The sequence below is a fragment of the Protopterus annectens genome, chromosome 4.part0, assembly GCF_019279795.1.
Source record: "Protopterus annectens isolate FY-2018-M chromosome 4.part0, PAN1.0, whole genome shotgun sequence".
Classification (NCBI taxonomy): Eukaryota; Metazoa; Chordata; order Ceratodontiformes; family Protopteridae; genus Protopterus; species Protopterus annectens.
The window spans coordinates 1,080,871,803-1,080,888,619 of record NC_056733.1 but is presented as its reverse complement, the minus strand read 5'-3'; the positions used below and the strand labels follow the sequence as shown (position 1 = coordinate 1,080,888,619).

At 40.2% G+C, this 16,817-nt stretch overlaps 1 protein-coding gene across 3 annotated transcripts in view; it reads right to left on the bottom strand.

The window, feature by feature from the left end:
* TMCO6 (transmembrane and coiled-coil domains 6) overlaps positions 1–16,817 on the bottom strand; it is a 518,761-nt gene that overhangs the window by 186,135 nt on the left and 315,809 nt on the right. For all 3 annotated transcript variants that reach the window (XM_044069021.1, XM_044069020.1, XM_044069022.1), the window contains exon 8: positions 5,524–5,638. In XM_044069021.1, the coding sequence (XP_043924956.1) occupies positions 5,524–5,638 (115 nt within the window). The remainder of the gene's footprint in view (positions 1–5,523; positions 5,639–16,817) is intronic.

The following is a 16,817-nucleotide window of genomic DNA, read 5'->3' as shown; positions in this document are numbered from 1 at the left end:
GCCTCATGCAACAAAAGGCCAGCTGGCTCCCATCTAATGGCAGGTCTGCTATGCTAATGTCTACCCTGACATTACTGTTTTTTTAAATGGTATACTCTCCCCTCTGCCCATAAACTAAATACCTTTACAGATTTCTACATTTTAAGGTCACAGAATCAAGAAGCCTTAAACTTAAAAGGACCTGCCTACAGGTTACTCACTGATGAACTTTACATAACATTACATCTTAACGTATTGCTGAACTATAACAGAAATGAGTGGAAATTATCTGAATTTAAGGCATTACTGAGGAATTACTAAGTGAAGCGTGCAAATGCCAATGTTGAATGGATAAAGGAAAACTGAACTTTTGCCAAATCAATTCTGTATATAATTGTTGTTGTTTCCTCCTCTGCCTCTGGGGGGAAAATACTCCACGTGTGTCTTGGTATGACCCTTAAGACTTTTTGAACCACATTTCTCAGCTACCTCTCTGACCTTTGGGATAAGGTCTCTGAAATGAAAAACGTATGCCCATGGCAGAAAGGGCCTTCTTACCTTCCTTCTCACACCTGGATAGTGTATTGTTAACTTTGGGGCCAAAAAGTGACATGCCATCAAATGGGGTACTGACAAACAAATACTTAAAAGGTTCCGCAAAATCTCAAAGGCGCATCCAGGCATTTCTCCTCATGAAAATGGCAGAATCTGCCGCTCTGCACATTCCTTTGGCTGTGTGGGCAATGAGCCTCATGGAAGAGTTGGCAACTGAATGTAGGGTGGCCAACTGGGAAGCTACTTTTTCTTTAGCTCATTCAGGTACTCCTTGAAGGGCATCTGACAGCTCTTTGAGCAGATCCCTTTGTAACCTGGTAAAATGAGATAGATAAAACAGTGACCGCAGGACAAAGGTTGCTGAGGAAAAGACACGCTTCCCACATCTATCCATTGTCCTAGAATCTTTATTAGGAGGATGGGTAGTTGAACACTCCCCGAAAAGGTCTTTCTTGATCTCTGCTGCCATGACTATGGCATCTACTGCAACCCCCTGAGTCCAGAAAGCCTTATCAGCAGGAGCGGTTATAGCCTTATTTGATCTCCGGGGAACTGGCTCAATGGAGTCTGGGGTCTCCCACACCTACCATGAGGTTAGATCTATGCGCTCATTGGTGGGCAGAGTCACCCAGGAGGTAAACAGGTGGGAATCAAAGGCAGCCAGGTACACAGACTCCTCAGACGAAGGGTTGCTGGACTGCCAGTCAACCCCACTGCTTGAGAATCTCCAGAATCTTCTCAAAGGAAACGTTTCCAGGGGGTGACCATGGGGAACCCCCACCCTCATCGAGGTTGGTGTCTTCATTGGCTGACTTCCTCTGTGGAGTCCAGATGCTTCCTCTTGCATAACCTCTTCCAAGAGACCTTCTCAGTGAGATAGTCTGGGGTGGTATCGGAAAAGTAGGGGGTACCCTGAGAGGTATACTGGAGCCTAGGTTCCTGCTGTCCCTGTGGAACAAGATGGGATGAAGAAGAAAGGCAGGTATCTGCCTGGGATAACGGATTCGAGGGGGTTGGTGCTTTTTCTGGTGCAGTGGCAGCCACAGCCCTCTCCAAAGCCCCAAAAGCTTACCTCTCCTGGAAGGACGAAGACTCTAGACTCAATAACCCATGCTTTTGGGATGGAGATCCTTCCACTCCAGAAGACATCTCGCCCATGGTAGAAGCTGGAGCCAAGCTCATTTTCACTAAATTCCAAAGGCGCATCGACTGCTCTGAGAATCTGGGAGTTGACTGCATCCAAGGTTCGCAAAGCTCACTTCGGCTCCGGGAGCTCTCCGGTTCCGAAAAGGCCAATAAGTTCTGAGCGAAAGTCTGGTCCCAGGAAGAGGACAACCTAGGATCCAAACTCAAACACACCAGGCGTACTGGATACGTGAGGTCAGAAACTTGCCCCGAAGTTGGAGGAGCAGGAAGAGGGGGAGTGGACGGTTTAGGTATATCTGGAGCTGAAAGGGTCGAGGTCAAGGGGGACCTAGAGATACCCTGCACTCATAAAATCTTCTATGCCATCTGTTCCACATCTTCTTCAGTAAAACACTTGGTCAAACGGGAGGGTGAAGTAGAAGGGGTTCTTGGCCGTGTCAGAAAAGGGGACGGTACCCTCGAAGGAACTGGGTCAAATGAGGGAAGAGTACTGTGTCCGCGGTAACATCAAAATTGGTTTGAAGTTACTAAGCATCCTTGCCAGATGAGACTGGAGTCAAAGAAGCCAGATCTGATGAAGTAGTGGTCAGAGAAGAAGGCTCCGATCGGATTAGAGACTCCTATACAAGGGAGATTTTATCTTTTTGGACTTCAGCTCCGAAAAATCATTCAGTGCCAATGAAGGTCTTTTCTTGGCTTTGTCCAAAGATTTGGAGGACAAGGACGAAGCAGGGCTGGAATGAACCAATTTAGTTTTAGAAGTTGAACAATCCTCTGCTCCAGAAATAGCTTCATCAAAGGCTGAAGGCAACATCCTTCTTAAAATGAGTTTGTTCCTTCAGTCAACTAAGGTTCTATTGTTAAAGGAGTGACATATGACACAGTCCTCCTGTAAATGCATAGGCCCAAGACAATAAACACATAAGGAGTGTGAGTCGCTAAACGGAATCTTATGCCTGAACTTAGAGCACTTCTTGAACCCAGCCAGTTTGTCTTGTTTTTCGGCCATTACACAGACACACTCACTCAAGAAAACAGAAGAAAGATTTTTTTTTTTTTTTTTTAGATAGGTAGAGAAAGAGGGAAAAAACCCTACTAACAATAGTAGGAAGAAATACCTCAAGGTAAAAAAAGGGGGAGGAAAGTAACTTATCGAAAAATGGTTACTGGTGGGAAGAAAATGAAGAATTAGAAAAAAGGTAAATAAAGTAGTGAGCAACACCGGAACAGACCCAAAAGCTCAAGAAGGGGAAAGACTATTAAAGCCTGAGGAGATTTTAAGAGAAAAATATGGAAAAATTACAACCTGACACCAAGAGCTATCGGAATGCCCACATCTTCATAAAGCAACAAATGAGATCTGAGGTAATGGGAAGAGATGCATTGTGGGTAAGGGGGAGGTACCCAAGAGTTTTTTGGTTGCCATGAGCTTGCTAACGACTGAGTCAGATCCAAGGGCTCAGATCCAAACCCCACTTGTGAGGAGGAGATGAAAAATTGACAATATCAGATCCTTAGACTGTCTACATTGGAATGGGAGAATCAAACCTCTCCCCCAAATGAAGCGCCAGTTTTCATCAATGTATTCATCCTCTATGCCTCCAAAATAAACTGCTGGGAAGAGAAGCCTAGACATTCTTCTGATTGCTTAGAGTTAGTAAATAATCAGAATCCTCTTTCAAAAAAAAAATGTCAGCAATTCTCAAGCTGTAACCAGCAGCAGTTATATCCAGAATTAGTCCACCACTTTTAACTGAATTAAAGCATTTGCTACAATTTTCTAAAACAACATGGATGCAGCAGCACTAAAGTACTTTGTGGAGCACTAAGATCATTTAAACTGGTGTACTTCACATTTTTTTAAAATAAAACCTCTTCATTTTCAAACATACTAGATGCAACATGTCTAGTTTCTACCTTAGTTTACTCCATCTATGGAAGAAAAACAAAGACAAGAAAAATGTATGTACCAACTTTGTAGGAAAGGAAAATGATCAAGTTAAAAAAGTAATTTAAAAGTCAGGTACTTTTCGGTTTCACACAGAGGAAAACGTTCTCAAATACGTTATTACTGCAAGCTCTAACTGCAGTAAAGTACCTATAACAATCAGAAACTTTAGATCTAAAGGAAGACACCTCTAAACAGAGTTGCTTGATAAACTGATATATACTCTGTTCCTCTATATAGACAAACAGAAAGTACTTGAAAGATGATCAGAAATACAAGTTTGTTCTACACTGGGCACAAAACTATAAACGGACAGTGACATTATATATCATTCTGAAAACTGGACTGTCAGGATTATGTTTATTTTGCTGCAGCCATCTCACAGATAGTTAGACTTTGGTTTTCGATGAAGTACAATCTAAAAGCATCAAAGCATACAAGTATTTAAACAATGAAAATGCTGATAAAGAATTTCTAGTCATCCAATGCAGAGAAATTCCCAAAAAACACATCAATTTCAAGTTCGGTCTCCGATAACAAAAGGTAGAACATCTGGAGATATATGTCCAAAGCCTTGACTTGAAAGTCAAATTTGAGTCTCTCCCAGTGGCATGATTGGCAGCCATAATTATCACGCAAAGAACTGTCATTCAAAACGCCACTGGAGGGGGTCAATTAAAGGCTAGTGGAACAATGATATTCAAGCCAGGAAAAAAATCTGAAACCAGATGATAGTCCTATGGAAGGACTTATAACCTATATGCATGAACTTTAGAAATAGGCATTATGGGAAATATTATGAATGATTTAATACGTCATCTGCTTGAAATTTTTACAAATTTTCTCACCAGTAGATTCTGTCAAATACATACTTCCTTCATACTGCAGAAGAAAAATGTCAGTGTTACTTTAAGTCCACAAAACACTTGATCAAAAGTTTTTTATGGTAGCTTAACACAAAAAGGGGAGAGAAAACACTTAAAATCCTATATCTTGGCTATGTACTCAATATTATGAAAGACGTTCACTGCTACGTTGTCTAGAAAATAGTATTTAAAAAAACGCAGCATGTAAACAACTTGCTACTTTGATAGGAATATCTCAGTAATTTCATCTGATCTGTTCTATCAGCTGTCTTGCTTGTCACAACTTACATTCTGAGAAATAAAGTAGCTCCAGAAACAGTATTTAAAAACAGTTGCGCTTTCAGTCAACTACTGCATAAGTGTTTATTTATTCATTTATTTGACATTTGTTTACTGGGAAGGTCCGACTGGGTCAGAAAGAGCCCATTTTCAGTGCAGGCCCAGGGAGAAAAACTCCAGTCCGGATAATGCAGGTACAATAGAATACCAGCAAAAGTCTGGAACACCGAAGTGATCTGGGTTGACAGTATGAAACAAAAGAAATAATGTGTGATAAGCACAGTCCAGTACTTCCGGTCTGTTTTATTTATTCCATTATAATCACAGTTTATGAGCCTACAAACTCCTCTCAAAAGGGAAAGGACACTGAACTCTACTGCTGCTCCATTACTCATATTTATAAGGCATATGCATATACTGTAACTACAAGTCACACATCATCCCTGCATTCTTGACCATCCCTGAGAACAAAACTTGCCCCAGTTGATGTTGCATTGTTACTGAACAATAAACACAGCAAACACATCTCAAAAAGAATTGTCAGATACCCAAAGTGTAACTTTTTGTACCAAGGGTGAACTCTGGAAGCAAGGTAAATACCATAACCTTACTCATTATATTCGGCAACACATGTCCAAGGTCTGAAGACCCCCCCCCCTCCCAAAAAATAAAAAAATCAACACTGGTCCATCTCCTTAAAATGCATTTAAAACTCTAAGAAGACAAAGAAACAATTAAAGCATCACTTACCACTTCTAAGCCATCGACAGACATTCCTGAGACAACAGCTGCTGCAAGTTCTGTCAGTACTGAAGTGCACTTCATCATAATATCATGAGCGTGTAAATGCACCCTGTCTGCATCACTATGAAACAAAACAAGGAAAAACAATATTAAAACTGGGTCATTTCACTCATCGCTTCAAAAATAAGTTATTGAATGAATGGCAGTTAACAAACATGTAAAATATGCAAGAAAGCAGGATATTTATAATACGCAGAAGAAAAAAACACTTCATGCTATCAACACAAGTAAGTGAAAGCTCAGGAATAAGAGAAAACCCTGAACAATGTGGAAGTACGAAAGCTAATGACAGGACACAGATGGCCACCGCTGACTGCCGCTTCAAAAATCTGGTTTAATAAGGCAGGTATTTATGCCTTTTTATGGTGAAAATTCCATTTACTGACTGTGCCTCTGAATTTGAGTTACTGCTATGTGCTGAAAGGAGACATCCTTGACCATGACCATGTCCCCCCCCTAAAATAGATTCCGGATCTAGATCCTAACAGGTACCTTGGTTGAGGTTATGCTGGTCATGTTCACTTCAAGGCAGAAGGACTGATGACAGTGATAGTGCAAACTATCTTAGCAGCCAGACACTGTATCTCAGCTGCTTCAACTTTACCACCGAGTTATGTGGTGAAATCAGGTCATTGTCTGCTGCCATACATCCAACACCACTCTTCAAGGAACACAGCACACAGAGTCTACACTAGCCAAGCGAGATGATCTTTATAAATAATGGAATGAACAAAACCTGTGTGTGTATTTTTTTTACGAAAGACTGAACTGCAGATTTTAAACAAAGCAAGCCAGAACGGGATGTCCAAACAAAAGTAATTTAATTTAATAGACAGATAAGCGCTTTCATTCCTTTTCTACCAAGTACGTCTTCAGATTAAATACACAAAAAAAAAAACAATGCGGCCTAAATAAATGCATTATACTGGTCAGGTGTTACACCAAATTCAATCAAAAACTACAGAGAATTTAATTATTTAAAGTAACAAACGTCTACTAAAACAAATAAACTCACATAAAAAACATACATTTTTTTAAAAAATAAATTTACATAAAACATTTTTTTAATATATATGTATATACCAAATCTCTATAATCATACAACATTCTAACAATAAAATGATGGTGTATATATAAATATTAATTAAATACACAGAGTTTAACTGCAACATTAAATTAAAGATGATCAGAAATAGAAGTCTGTTCTGCACTGGGCACAAAACTAAGCAGGACAATGACATTACATATCATTCTGAAAACTGGACTGTCGAGATTATGTTTATCATGCTGCCGCCATTTTATGTTCTGGCTTTTTTGGTGTACATTTCTGGCCAGATTCTTTTTTTTTTTTTTGATTCCTTGTTTGTTCACTGATGTCTTTGCAGGAGTTATTTGAAGTTAGAATGCAGAATTCTTCTGTTTGTGTGAATGCTTCTTCTTGGCAGCCCATGTAGTGCTCAACATGAAGGTGATCTTACACTTTTAGTTGGGTTGCTTTCCCAGCTGACACAGAATTTGCAGCAGCTGCCGCCGGTTGGACGCATTCCCAGCAAACACTGTGAAGTGACTGATTTCCCATTGGTTTCTGGAGCGAACAATGTTTTAATTCAATAGATTGGTTCTATAAGCCGTTCTGGCCTAATTTCTGGATGTGAAACTGATATAGTATCTACATCCTGGAACTAAGAATGTGTACATAATGGGTGTGATTTTAATACTTCACTGCTTAAACATTTACAGACAAATGGGAGTTGTAACAGGATAGTTGTGTAAAATTGTCTGCCAAGTTGTTGAGCAAACTGTTTGCTCCTTGGGTCAACGATCATATGTGGCAGTGGTAGTGAACACTGTAGCCACCTCTGCAGTTAACAGCGAGGATTCTATCATGAAAGTGGATACTAGCTCTGCTCATCCATCTACTTATGGGACTGTGACTTCCAGGGCCTGTTATGCGCATTCTTCAGCTGAACGGATATGTTCATCACATATAAATGGGACTATAGAACACGATCGAGTTCAGGAATACAGAGGTACTGAATTTTGTAAAGACTGGTTGCTTATATCTATTTGTTTAAATGTAGGGGTGGGGACAAAGACTGTTAATGACATATTGTTTGCTTCCCTGCAGGGCAAAATTAAATATTTTGAAATGTTATTGGGACAATATCATGGTCTGCAATTAGATAATGCTTTTAATGATTTTGTACACCTTTAAAGGGTACCAAAACGTCTTAAACTATGGAAGTACCTTAATGTTGTACAACCAGGATCCATAACTCATTGTGAATCATTAGAATTTTTGACTGTATTAGTTTAGAATTCATAGGTCTGATTGTGAAAAATAATATGCAGTTACTGTCTAAATTGGAAGCTGATATTAATAGGTTGTATGATAGTTGTACAGATCTATTATTTGACAAATTTTATGAAACTTGATAAAGCTGATTAGAGAAATAACAATATACGTATTAGAAAGAGTAAGAAATTCATTAGAAATAAGATTGCTTATGAAAAGAAAAAAGTATATCCTAGTACTCAAGCCTCTCAGGGGTCTAAATATGATGTGTTGTATACTGATAATTTTGATTCTTCAGGGTGAGAGTCAAATTCAGATTTTATAGCTTCAAACTATCAGTCCCCTTTACCTACGGGTCCCAACAGGTCTTCCAGGGTAATGGAACTGAGAAAAAAGGTGAGAAATATAGCAGAATCCTCCCATTACTCAGATTAATACCAGGGCTGGTAAAATACATGGGACAAAGGGAACGAGGGGCAGGGGAAGACATCATGTTGCATAATTGATTCTAGTATTTTGGTTTATTCAAGTGTTAGCCCTGGACTTGTGCTGGATTCTACTGATGTTTCTGATTCAAATTTTATTTTTTTGGACCAGATTTAGTGTCTAATATAGATGGTACTATTCTTTGTGGGGGTGAGCTTGAAGTGTTTAGTGATGTTGTTTTTTTCCCCACCAGTATCTGGTTCTATTGGTTTTAATGATTTAGATTTGGCTTCTTTATGAGGATGTGGCTTAATTCCTAGCATACCTTTCAACCTCCTAGCGCAAGAAATCTGGACCAGGGCTGACAAAATGGGGTGGACAAATGCTAAAAAATAGGGACATATTTTAAATATTGCTCTTATAAACATAGAAGGTTGCTAGAGTAACAGGGTTTATGTTAACATGCATTTTGTTACGGACTTGAAGCGTGAAACTCAGCTGTATACCATTATTTTGCGAATGCAATCCTTAGATCATCCCAGTGATTTGCTAGAAAAATCACAAATTTTATGGAGTACAGACCAAAAATATGAGGCAAAAATCCAGACAGTTGAGGGGTATGGCTCCCAGTAAGGATGTTACTATTCTTGGTGGAGTTGTTTTTGACTGATGGGTGATGATGTTTCCAATTTATCCTATTTCAACATGGTATTTGAATATTTAATAGATTTAAGATTTATATTTACAATTACATTTCTATTACGCAGGAAATGGTGAATATTTTTAACAAAGGTTTCACTTTTGTACCTGTGAAGGGTTTTGATATGGATCACACACTTGTACAACTTACGTTGTTTCTGAGGAAGGTTAATTTTTCATTTATTATGGGGGAGAAATTTAAGAATAATGCTCCAAAAATATAGAAGAAACACTTAGAATCCCTCCTTACAACCTGCCTTGTTATTATTTGAAAAACTTTGTGACTCTGACTCCAGGGTGCTAGACCACCAAAAAAGTAATATGTTTTTCAATTTAAGCAAAAAGGAATATATTTTATCATACCAACTATCTAGCAATCCCACTATTTGGATTATGAAACCTGATAAAGGTGGAAGGGTAGTTATTATGGACACAACTTTACATACGGTTAAAATGCATCAGTATATATATATATATATATATATATCTATATATATATCTATATATATATATATGATGAAGTTTTTTTTAAACCAACTATGAATCTGACTAATACAACATAACACAAAATTGATAAATGGTTAGAAGAGGTTCCTATGGATTATGGGTTTAGTAATGATGTTATCAAATACTTGAAAGCTGAACATCCTGTAGTACTGGCTATTTTTGGGATTCCTAAAACCCATAAAGATGCATCAAGTCCACCCCTCTGGCCTACAGCTGCAACTGGTCGATCCAGGATGGAACGTTTACTAAAGTGGGCCAACCATAGGCTAAAGGAATTTTTTGTGGATAAAAATCACGATTTATGAGATTCTTGGGATGGCTTGAGGAAAAACTGCAACTGTAGGTTATAGTAATACAATATTGTTTGCTACAATTGATATTAAAGATTTATTTTTAGTAGTATTCAGGCTTGTTGGCTGTTGGTGAAGCACCCACCAAGAGGAGAAAACGCTGAGAGAAGAAAGGAGCCACTTTTGAGACTTTAAGTATTTTTCCTCTGTTTATTTGCTAAGTTTTTCTGCATAGCCGCCTATTTTGAGCATTTTCTGGCTTGTTAAATTTGATTTCTGCATTAGTAACTGTATTTAGAGCACAACCTAGAGCTGTTTACTGAATTTCCTGTTTGCACTTATTTTTAAAATCGTTTTTTTCTCAAAACTTGCATTTTATCTGTCTTTGGCCTAGCACTCTTGTGTGGGGTCATTTACTGCACTGTTATAACTTGTTGATACTTGTTAACCTCTGCTATCTCTGAAAAAACAAAAAAACAAAAAAAACTTGCTTTTTTCCCCACTTTTCTGAGATTTAAAAAAAGTTCAGTTACAGGCTTGCTGTTCTTGAACTGTTTGTAAGTTTCTGTGAGGCCATTTTTTGCTTGGGCTAAAGGAAAGTCTCTCTGTTGATCAGTGGCAGTGAAAAACATTGAGCAGCCTGCCTGCCCCTGTGGGAGTGGTTACTGACTTGAAACTGTAGTTTTATTGGCCATTCTGGGTCAATTCCAAAACTCCTTCATCTTCCTCTCTTAAAACCCTCTTTTGCGCGTTTTGCACGTTTTTGTGCATAGCGCAACAGTGGGCAGCACCGCCTAATTGGGTTTAAACTATTCCTGGCTCCACAAAGTCTGCTCTTCACTTTTTCCCTTAGAACTGCTCTATCTCTCAATTTAAACACCATATTCTCATTCTAAGGCCCTTCACTGGTCCAATTAAGTAATCCTACAAGTTAGCACTATTAAACCATAAGCACTACTTACTCTTATACTCTCTACGATTACCCTGTCCTCTATTGGTCCGTCTTAAATTCAGTTTCCCTATTACTCTAGCATATGCAAAGGTCAGTCAATGGTTTCCTCTCCAGTCCAGATGGTGAATCAGGGAATTTTGAGGCAATGTTACAACTGTCTCATGTACACGGACAACCCTCTCCTCCTCCAAACAGGTTCAAATATATGTGAGAGATGCAACTATTTAGCCAAACTGGAGGCTGAGCTCTCTCATCTCAAAACTGGTGTAACCAGTCAGGAGGAGAAGGTAACCTCACACAACACAATTCCAGTATCACATAGTCCCACCACATCAGCGAACCAAACACATAAATACACAAAAACATACTCGGAGGCTCTAAATAAAAATCTACCTAAGCAACAGAGACCTCCAAAGCAGACATCCAAGCAAACGCTACCTCAAAACAAAACACACACAACACATAACCCACAAAGTCAGTGTGCCAAGCAGCCACAGCCCTTAAGGCTGAATAACACACCTGATACTCTTGTTATAGGTGACTCTATTGTCAGACACACTGACGTCCCGCTCACCAGGCTGAATAAAGAGAAGGTCACAGTGAGCTGCCTGTCGGGTGCTAGGATCCGACACATAACGCAAGCACTCGGGTCACTCCAAAGCAAATACAAATATGACTCCGTCATTGTACATGCTGGTGTGAATGACCTGAGACGTACCTCCCTGGACTACATGAAAAGAGACAGAGGAGCTCTCTGATCATGTAGCCCTGGCTGGTATGACCCTGACCTTGAGCAGCATCTTACCCTCACCTAGAATGATGCCACAGTACAAAGACAAAATGATCGATTTTAACAATTGGCTAAAATTTTGGTGTCATTCAAAGGGGATCCAGTGTCTGTCAGCCTGGGATGACATGCTCGACAAGCCACGTTGCTTCGCTAGGGACGGCTTGCACCTGTCATCACTGGGCTTTCGGATATTGGCAAAGGCTCTTGCCACCCCCATAGTGCCTTTTTTAGGCAAGGCTCAAAAGTCAAACCCACCCCCATAGACAGCACAAGGAACAAGAAACTAAGGGTAATGCTGCTAAACGCCAGAAGTCTTAACCTCAAGATGCACGACTCAAGCTCTCCTCAGTATGGAGAACATCGATATCTGTGCAGTGACAGAAACCTGGTTCAAGGCTCCGGAGAGCACCCCAGCACTACCAGGCTATACCTCATATCATGCTTTTCGGCCCCAAAACCCGGACCGAACCACAAAAGGAGGGGGAGTTTCCATATTTATCAAGGATATCCACACCTCCAGGTTAGTGGCATTGCACGTATCGGAGACCATCCATGTGCAACTAACAGTGGGCAAGACTGCTTTTCAGTTTACAGCATCCTACAGACCACCCTCTCAAAGTCAGGAATCCCATTCGGCTTTCCTGAAAACATTGGAGAACATTAAGATCTCTCCGAACACCATTATATTGGGTGACTTCAACTACCCAAACATTGACTGGAAGCACTACTCAAGCCCCAGCACCTTAGCCCAAAGATTCCTGGAAATTATAAACTCAAATGCTATGGAACAACTAGTCACCACTCCCACAAGGGGGGACAACATACTAGACCTGATCATTACCAACATGGGGACTCTATGCTCCACACCAGAAGTATATCCCTCATTGGTAAGATCAGACCATAAATTAATTTCACTGGATGTCCACATCCCGACCCCACCCTCAGCCCAGAAAACCACAGTGAAAACCTTCTCAAAAGCGAACTTCTCACTTCTCAAAAGCCAAGTGGAATCCTTCAAGGCCCCAGGGCCAGTGGAAACTACAGCCCAAACTGCAGAATCCTATATAAATGCATTCTACGGACATCTCCAGGAATGCATGGATCATGCTATCCCAAACAAAACAAGACCCAATCATCCAAAGGCAGGCGTCCAGTCTGGTGGACCCCTGCCATAAATAAACTGTACAACAGAAGGAGAAAGCTACTACATGATAGAGCAAAATCCCTAATAGGGAAGGCATCTCTGATCAGTACTAGCAAAAAATTACAATCCCTCATAAAATCCTCCAAGGCCAGCTTTGAGAGAAAAATTGCACAGGACACCAAAGACAATCATAAGGCTTTTTTCAGTTATGTTAGAAACCTGGGATGCAACTCCCAGACTTGTTCTGAGTTGATTCTAAATGACAAAAAATACAGTGAACCCACAGACATCGCCAATATCCTGGCAGACAGGTTCAGTGCAAACTCCCCCAAAAGAGCAAGTATCTATCCCGGCAGAGGGCTGCCTCCCAAACATCTCAGATGCTCAGGTGAAGGCTGCCCTCTCCAAAGCAAGAAACACTGCTTCCATGGGACCAGATGGCGTCCCAGGTTGTGTCCTACATGAACTACAAGAGGAACTAATCCCTCAAATAAAACAGCTATACAATCTCAGCCTCACTACAGGATATGTGCCCACAGAATGGCGTACAGCAACAGTGGTCCCACTCCACAAAGGTGGAGCCTCTATGGACCCTGGAAACTATCGCCCCATAAGCCTGACTAGCTTAGTCTGCAAGGCTATGGAGAGGATCATCATGGAGCTCATAAACAAAGACATTGGGGACCTACAGACACTAGATCCTACCCAGTTCGGCTTTGTCAAGGGCAGATCCTACCTTTTGAACCTGGTTGACTTCTTTGAAACAGTCACCAAAGCCATAGATGAAGGGAAGGTAGTCCACACAGCCTATCTGGACCTTGCAAAGGCATTTGACACAATACCCCACTCAGGCATCATAGATAAGCTATCCAGCCTAAATATAAACCCCTATGTCACAAGATGGGTCGCAAACTGGCTCAAAGACAGAACCCACAGAGTGAGAGTTGCTGGAGCCATGTCAGACTCGAAACCGGTCACAAGTGGCGTCCCACAGGGTTCTGTCCTGGGACCACTCTTGTTCGTTATATACTTTTCTGAGGTACAGGCAAACGTGGGAGGTCTATGGCTCACCAAGTTCGCAGACGACTGCAAACTGGGCGCCATAATCAACTCTCCAGCTGACACAAACATCCTTCAATAAGGTCTCACAGAGACAGATAACTGGTGCCAGCGCCATGGTTTAAAGCTAAATGCCAAAAAATGTATAGTCATACTCTTTGGCAAAAACAATGTGCCCACAAATCACCACATAGACGGAAACCCATTAACTACAGAGAAAGTTATTAGGGACCTGGGGACCCAAGTTGATAGCAATCTCTCCTTTGAAAACCACATTGCCAAAGTGGTTAGAAAGACCTTCTACATAGCCCACCTCATCACGAAGGGTTTCACATCTAGATCAAGAGAGGTAATCGTGCCCCTTTAGTCATCCCTCATCAGGCCCATCATAAAATACAATGCCCCTTTTGGGATGTACCTTACCCGACACCCACAGCAATTAGAAAGACCCCAAAAGTATCTCACCAAGAGGATCAAGGGTCTCAAACAGATGCCATATGCTGCTCGGTTAAAAAAACTCCAGCTCTACTCAGATGCATACCGCCTACTTCGAGGTGATCTATGCCTGACATACAAAGCTATGTCAAAACCAGAATTAATGGACATGCTCCACCTCAGTAAATCTAAATCCCTTAGAGCCACACACTCGAGGGACTTGAACCTCAGCACAGAAATAAATAGAACTTGCTGGAGGGACAGGTTCATAACCCAGAGGCTCCCTTCGCTCTGGAATAGAATTCCAGTTCATGTGAGGCAGAGCACCTCACTGAATCTCTTCAAGAAGAATCTCGATAAGTGGATGGGGGATCATAGGTTTGTCCCAGGGATTACTCCCGTGTCACTATTAGACAGAGGCACAGTAAACTAAACCTTAAAAAGGGCACAGTATACTCAAATCACAGGGTGGCGTAAGCCATACAGAATCGGGCTAGGCTTATAATTGCCCCAGGGCAGATAGCCTAGTATGATCCTATGAACCTATGTAGGTCTTGAATGGTTTTGTGAAGCCTTGACCATAGGACTGGATTTTAATGATCAATAAATTAATATTCTAGTAGAATTTATGGAAATGGTACTTCTCAATAATCTTGTATTTTTTGACCAAGAGTACTTTAGATAAACCAGACGTATGGCCACGGGTGGTGCAACTGCCCCTGTCTGTACCAATGTGGTATTATGGTTCTGGGAACAACAGTATGTTACATCACCAAAATACTGCAACCATACGCGATTATACTTACGATTTTTAGATGATATTCTTATTTTATGGACAGGGGGTATTGATACATTTAGTAAATTTATTAATTATATTAACAGTACTACCTCATTTTTGAAATGTACACACTGGATTTTACTAAACTGATTATTTAGATATTGCTATTTAAGAATTTTGTTAATACTACTTATGAGTCTGCTATTTATTGTAAATCAACTTTTTCAAATTCTTATTTACATTTTACTAGTCATCACCCGTTTTGGCAAAAAAAAAAAGAATCTGTTGAAAGGCCCATTTATTAGGCTATCATGGTTAATATCTGAAGAATTTATATTTATGGAAGAGTGTGAAAAACTTTGTAGTATGTTTAAAGGAAGAAGATATCCTGTTAAATAGGTTTATGATATCCAAGCTACTGTTGTGGATGAAAGGAGTTAAAGATACCCCCTGATTTTGAAGGAAACAACTATAAGCATTCATGCAATGCACCACCCCTAACATCCTTCAGGTCTTGTTTGCAGCTTGACAGGAAGCCTATAAAAGAAATACCATAACTGGAATTCAATACAAAGAACACAAGTGTCCTGATATATCTCATTCTTCCAGACGTCGGTTATGAAATATGGAGGGGGATGGAGGGTTGGGAATTCAGGAAGAATGAAAATGGACACCACAGATGAAACGTTATGGTAAGTACAGAACTTCTTTATCTGATGTTGCCCATTTTCATTCATTCCTCTACTAATAGGACAGAGTCCCCAGCAACCTAAATTCCTGCGTAGATTCTAAGGAAGGATATTCCTGAGTAAGGTTGAGCCAACGGCTGCTCTTCCCCTCAAGACCAAATCTAGTTTGTAATGAGTGATAAAGGCATGAGGATACAACCAAGTAGCAGCTGCACATACATTGTCTATACTCTCTAGAGTGGAACACAGCAGATGTAGCCACAGATCTAGGTGAATGAGCTTTTAATGGTTTTGGAAAGGGGATATACAATTCTTTATAGATAAGGGAGATGTAAATTTGTCAGCCATCTAGCTAGAGTTACCCTTGTAACTGATTCACCCAATTTATTATGTGCAAAGGAAACACCTGATCAGTCTTTCTAATCTCTCTTGTTCTAAGTAGAAATGTAATTGTCTATGAACATCTATAGTAAGTGCAGCACATATTCCCCTTTATTTGTATACTGTGGGAAAAATACTGCCAAGTTAATGGATTGGTTAATGTTGGATTCCAACACCACCTTAGGAAGGAAGCATTAGTACATAACGTGACCCTATCCTTATGAAAAAATCAAATATGGGGGCTTAGAAGATAATGTTTGAAGTTCTGAAATTCTAGCAGATGTAATTGCTACTAAAAAGACAGTTTTCCAAGTCAAAAATTTAAGATCACATTGATCTGCAGGTACAAGGGCATATCTATTATGGTTTGCAGCACCAAATTTAAGTTCCATGGTGGCATGGGGTCTTTACACAGGGGGTCTTAGCAGAAGAGTACCTTTCAAAAATGCTTTGCACAGTTTATAGGAAGCCAGAGAATAATTCTGAAATCCCACATGGAAGTTAGAAACTGCTGTGAGTTGAACTTTAATAGTTGATGAAGTAGCACCCTCATTAAACAAACTCGCTAAAAATTCTAGAAAATAATGAAATGGAGCTAAGAAGGGGTCTGTCTGATTCTGGTCTACCCAATAAACAAACCTTCTCTATTTACTTCTGTAGAGTTTCCAAGTAGAAGGTTTATGGGAAGATAAAAGTTTGGAACGAACAAGGGAAAAAAAAGCACTGGCTGCGTGACTATTAATGTAACTGGAGAAACCATGCTGTTAGTTTGATACCTGAGATATCTGCTTGAA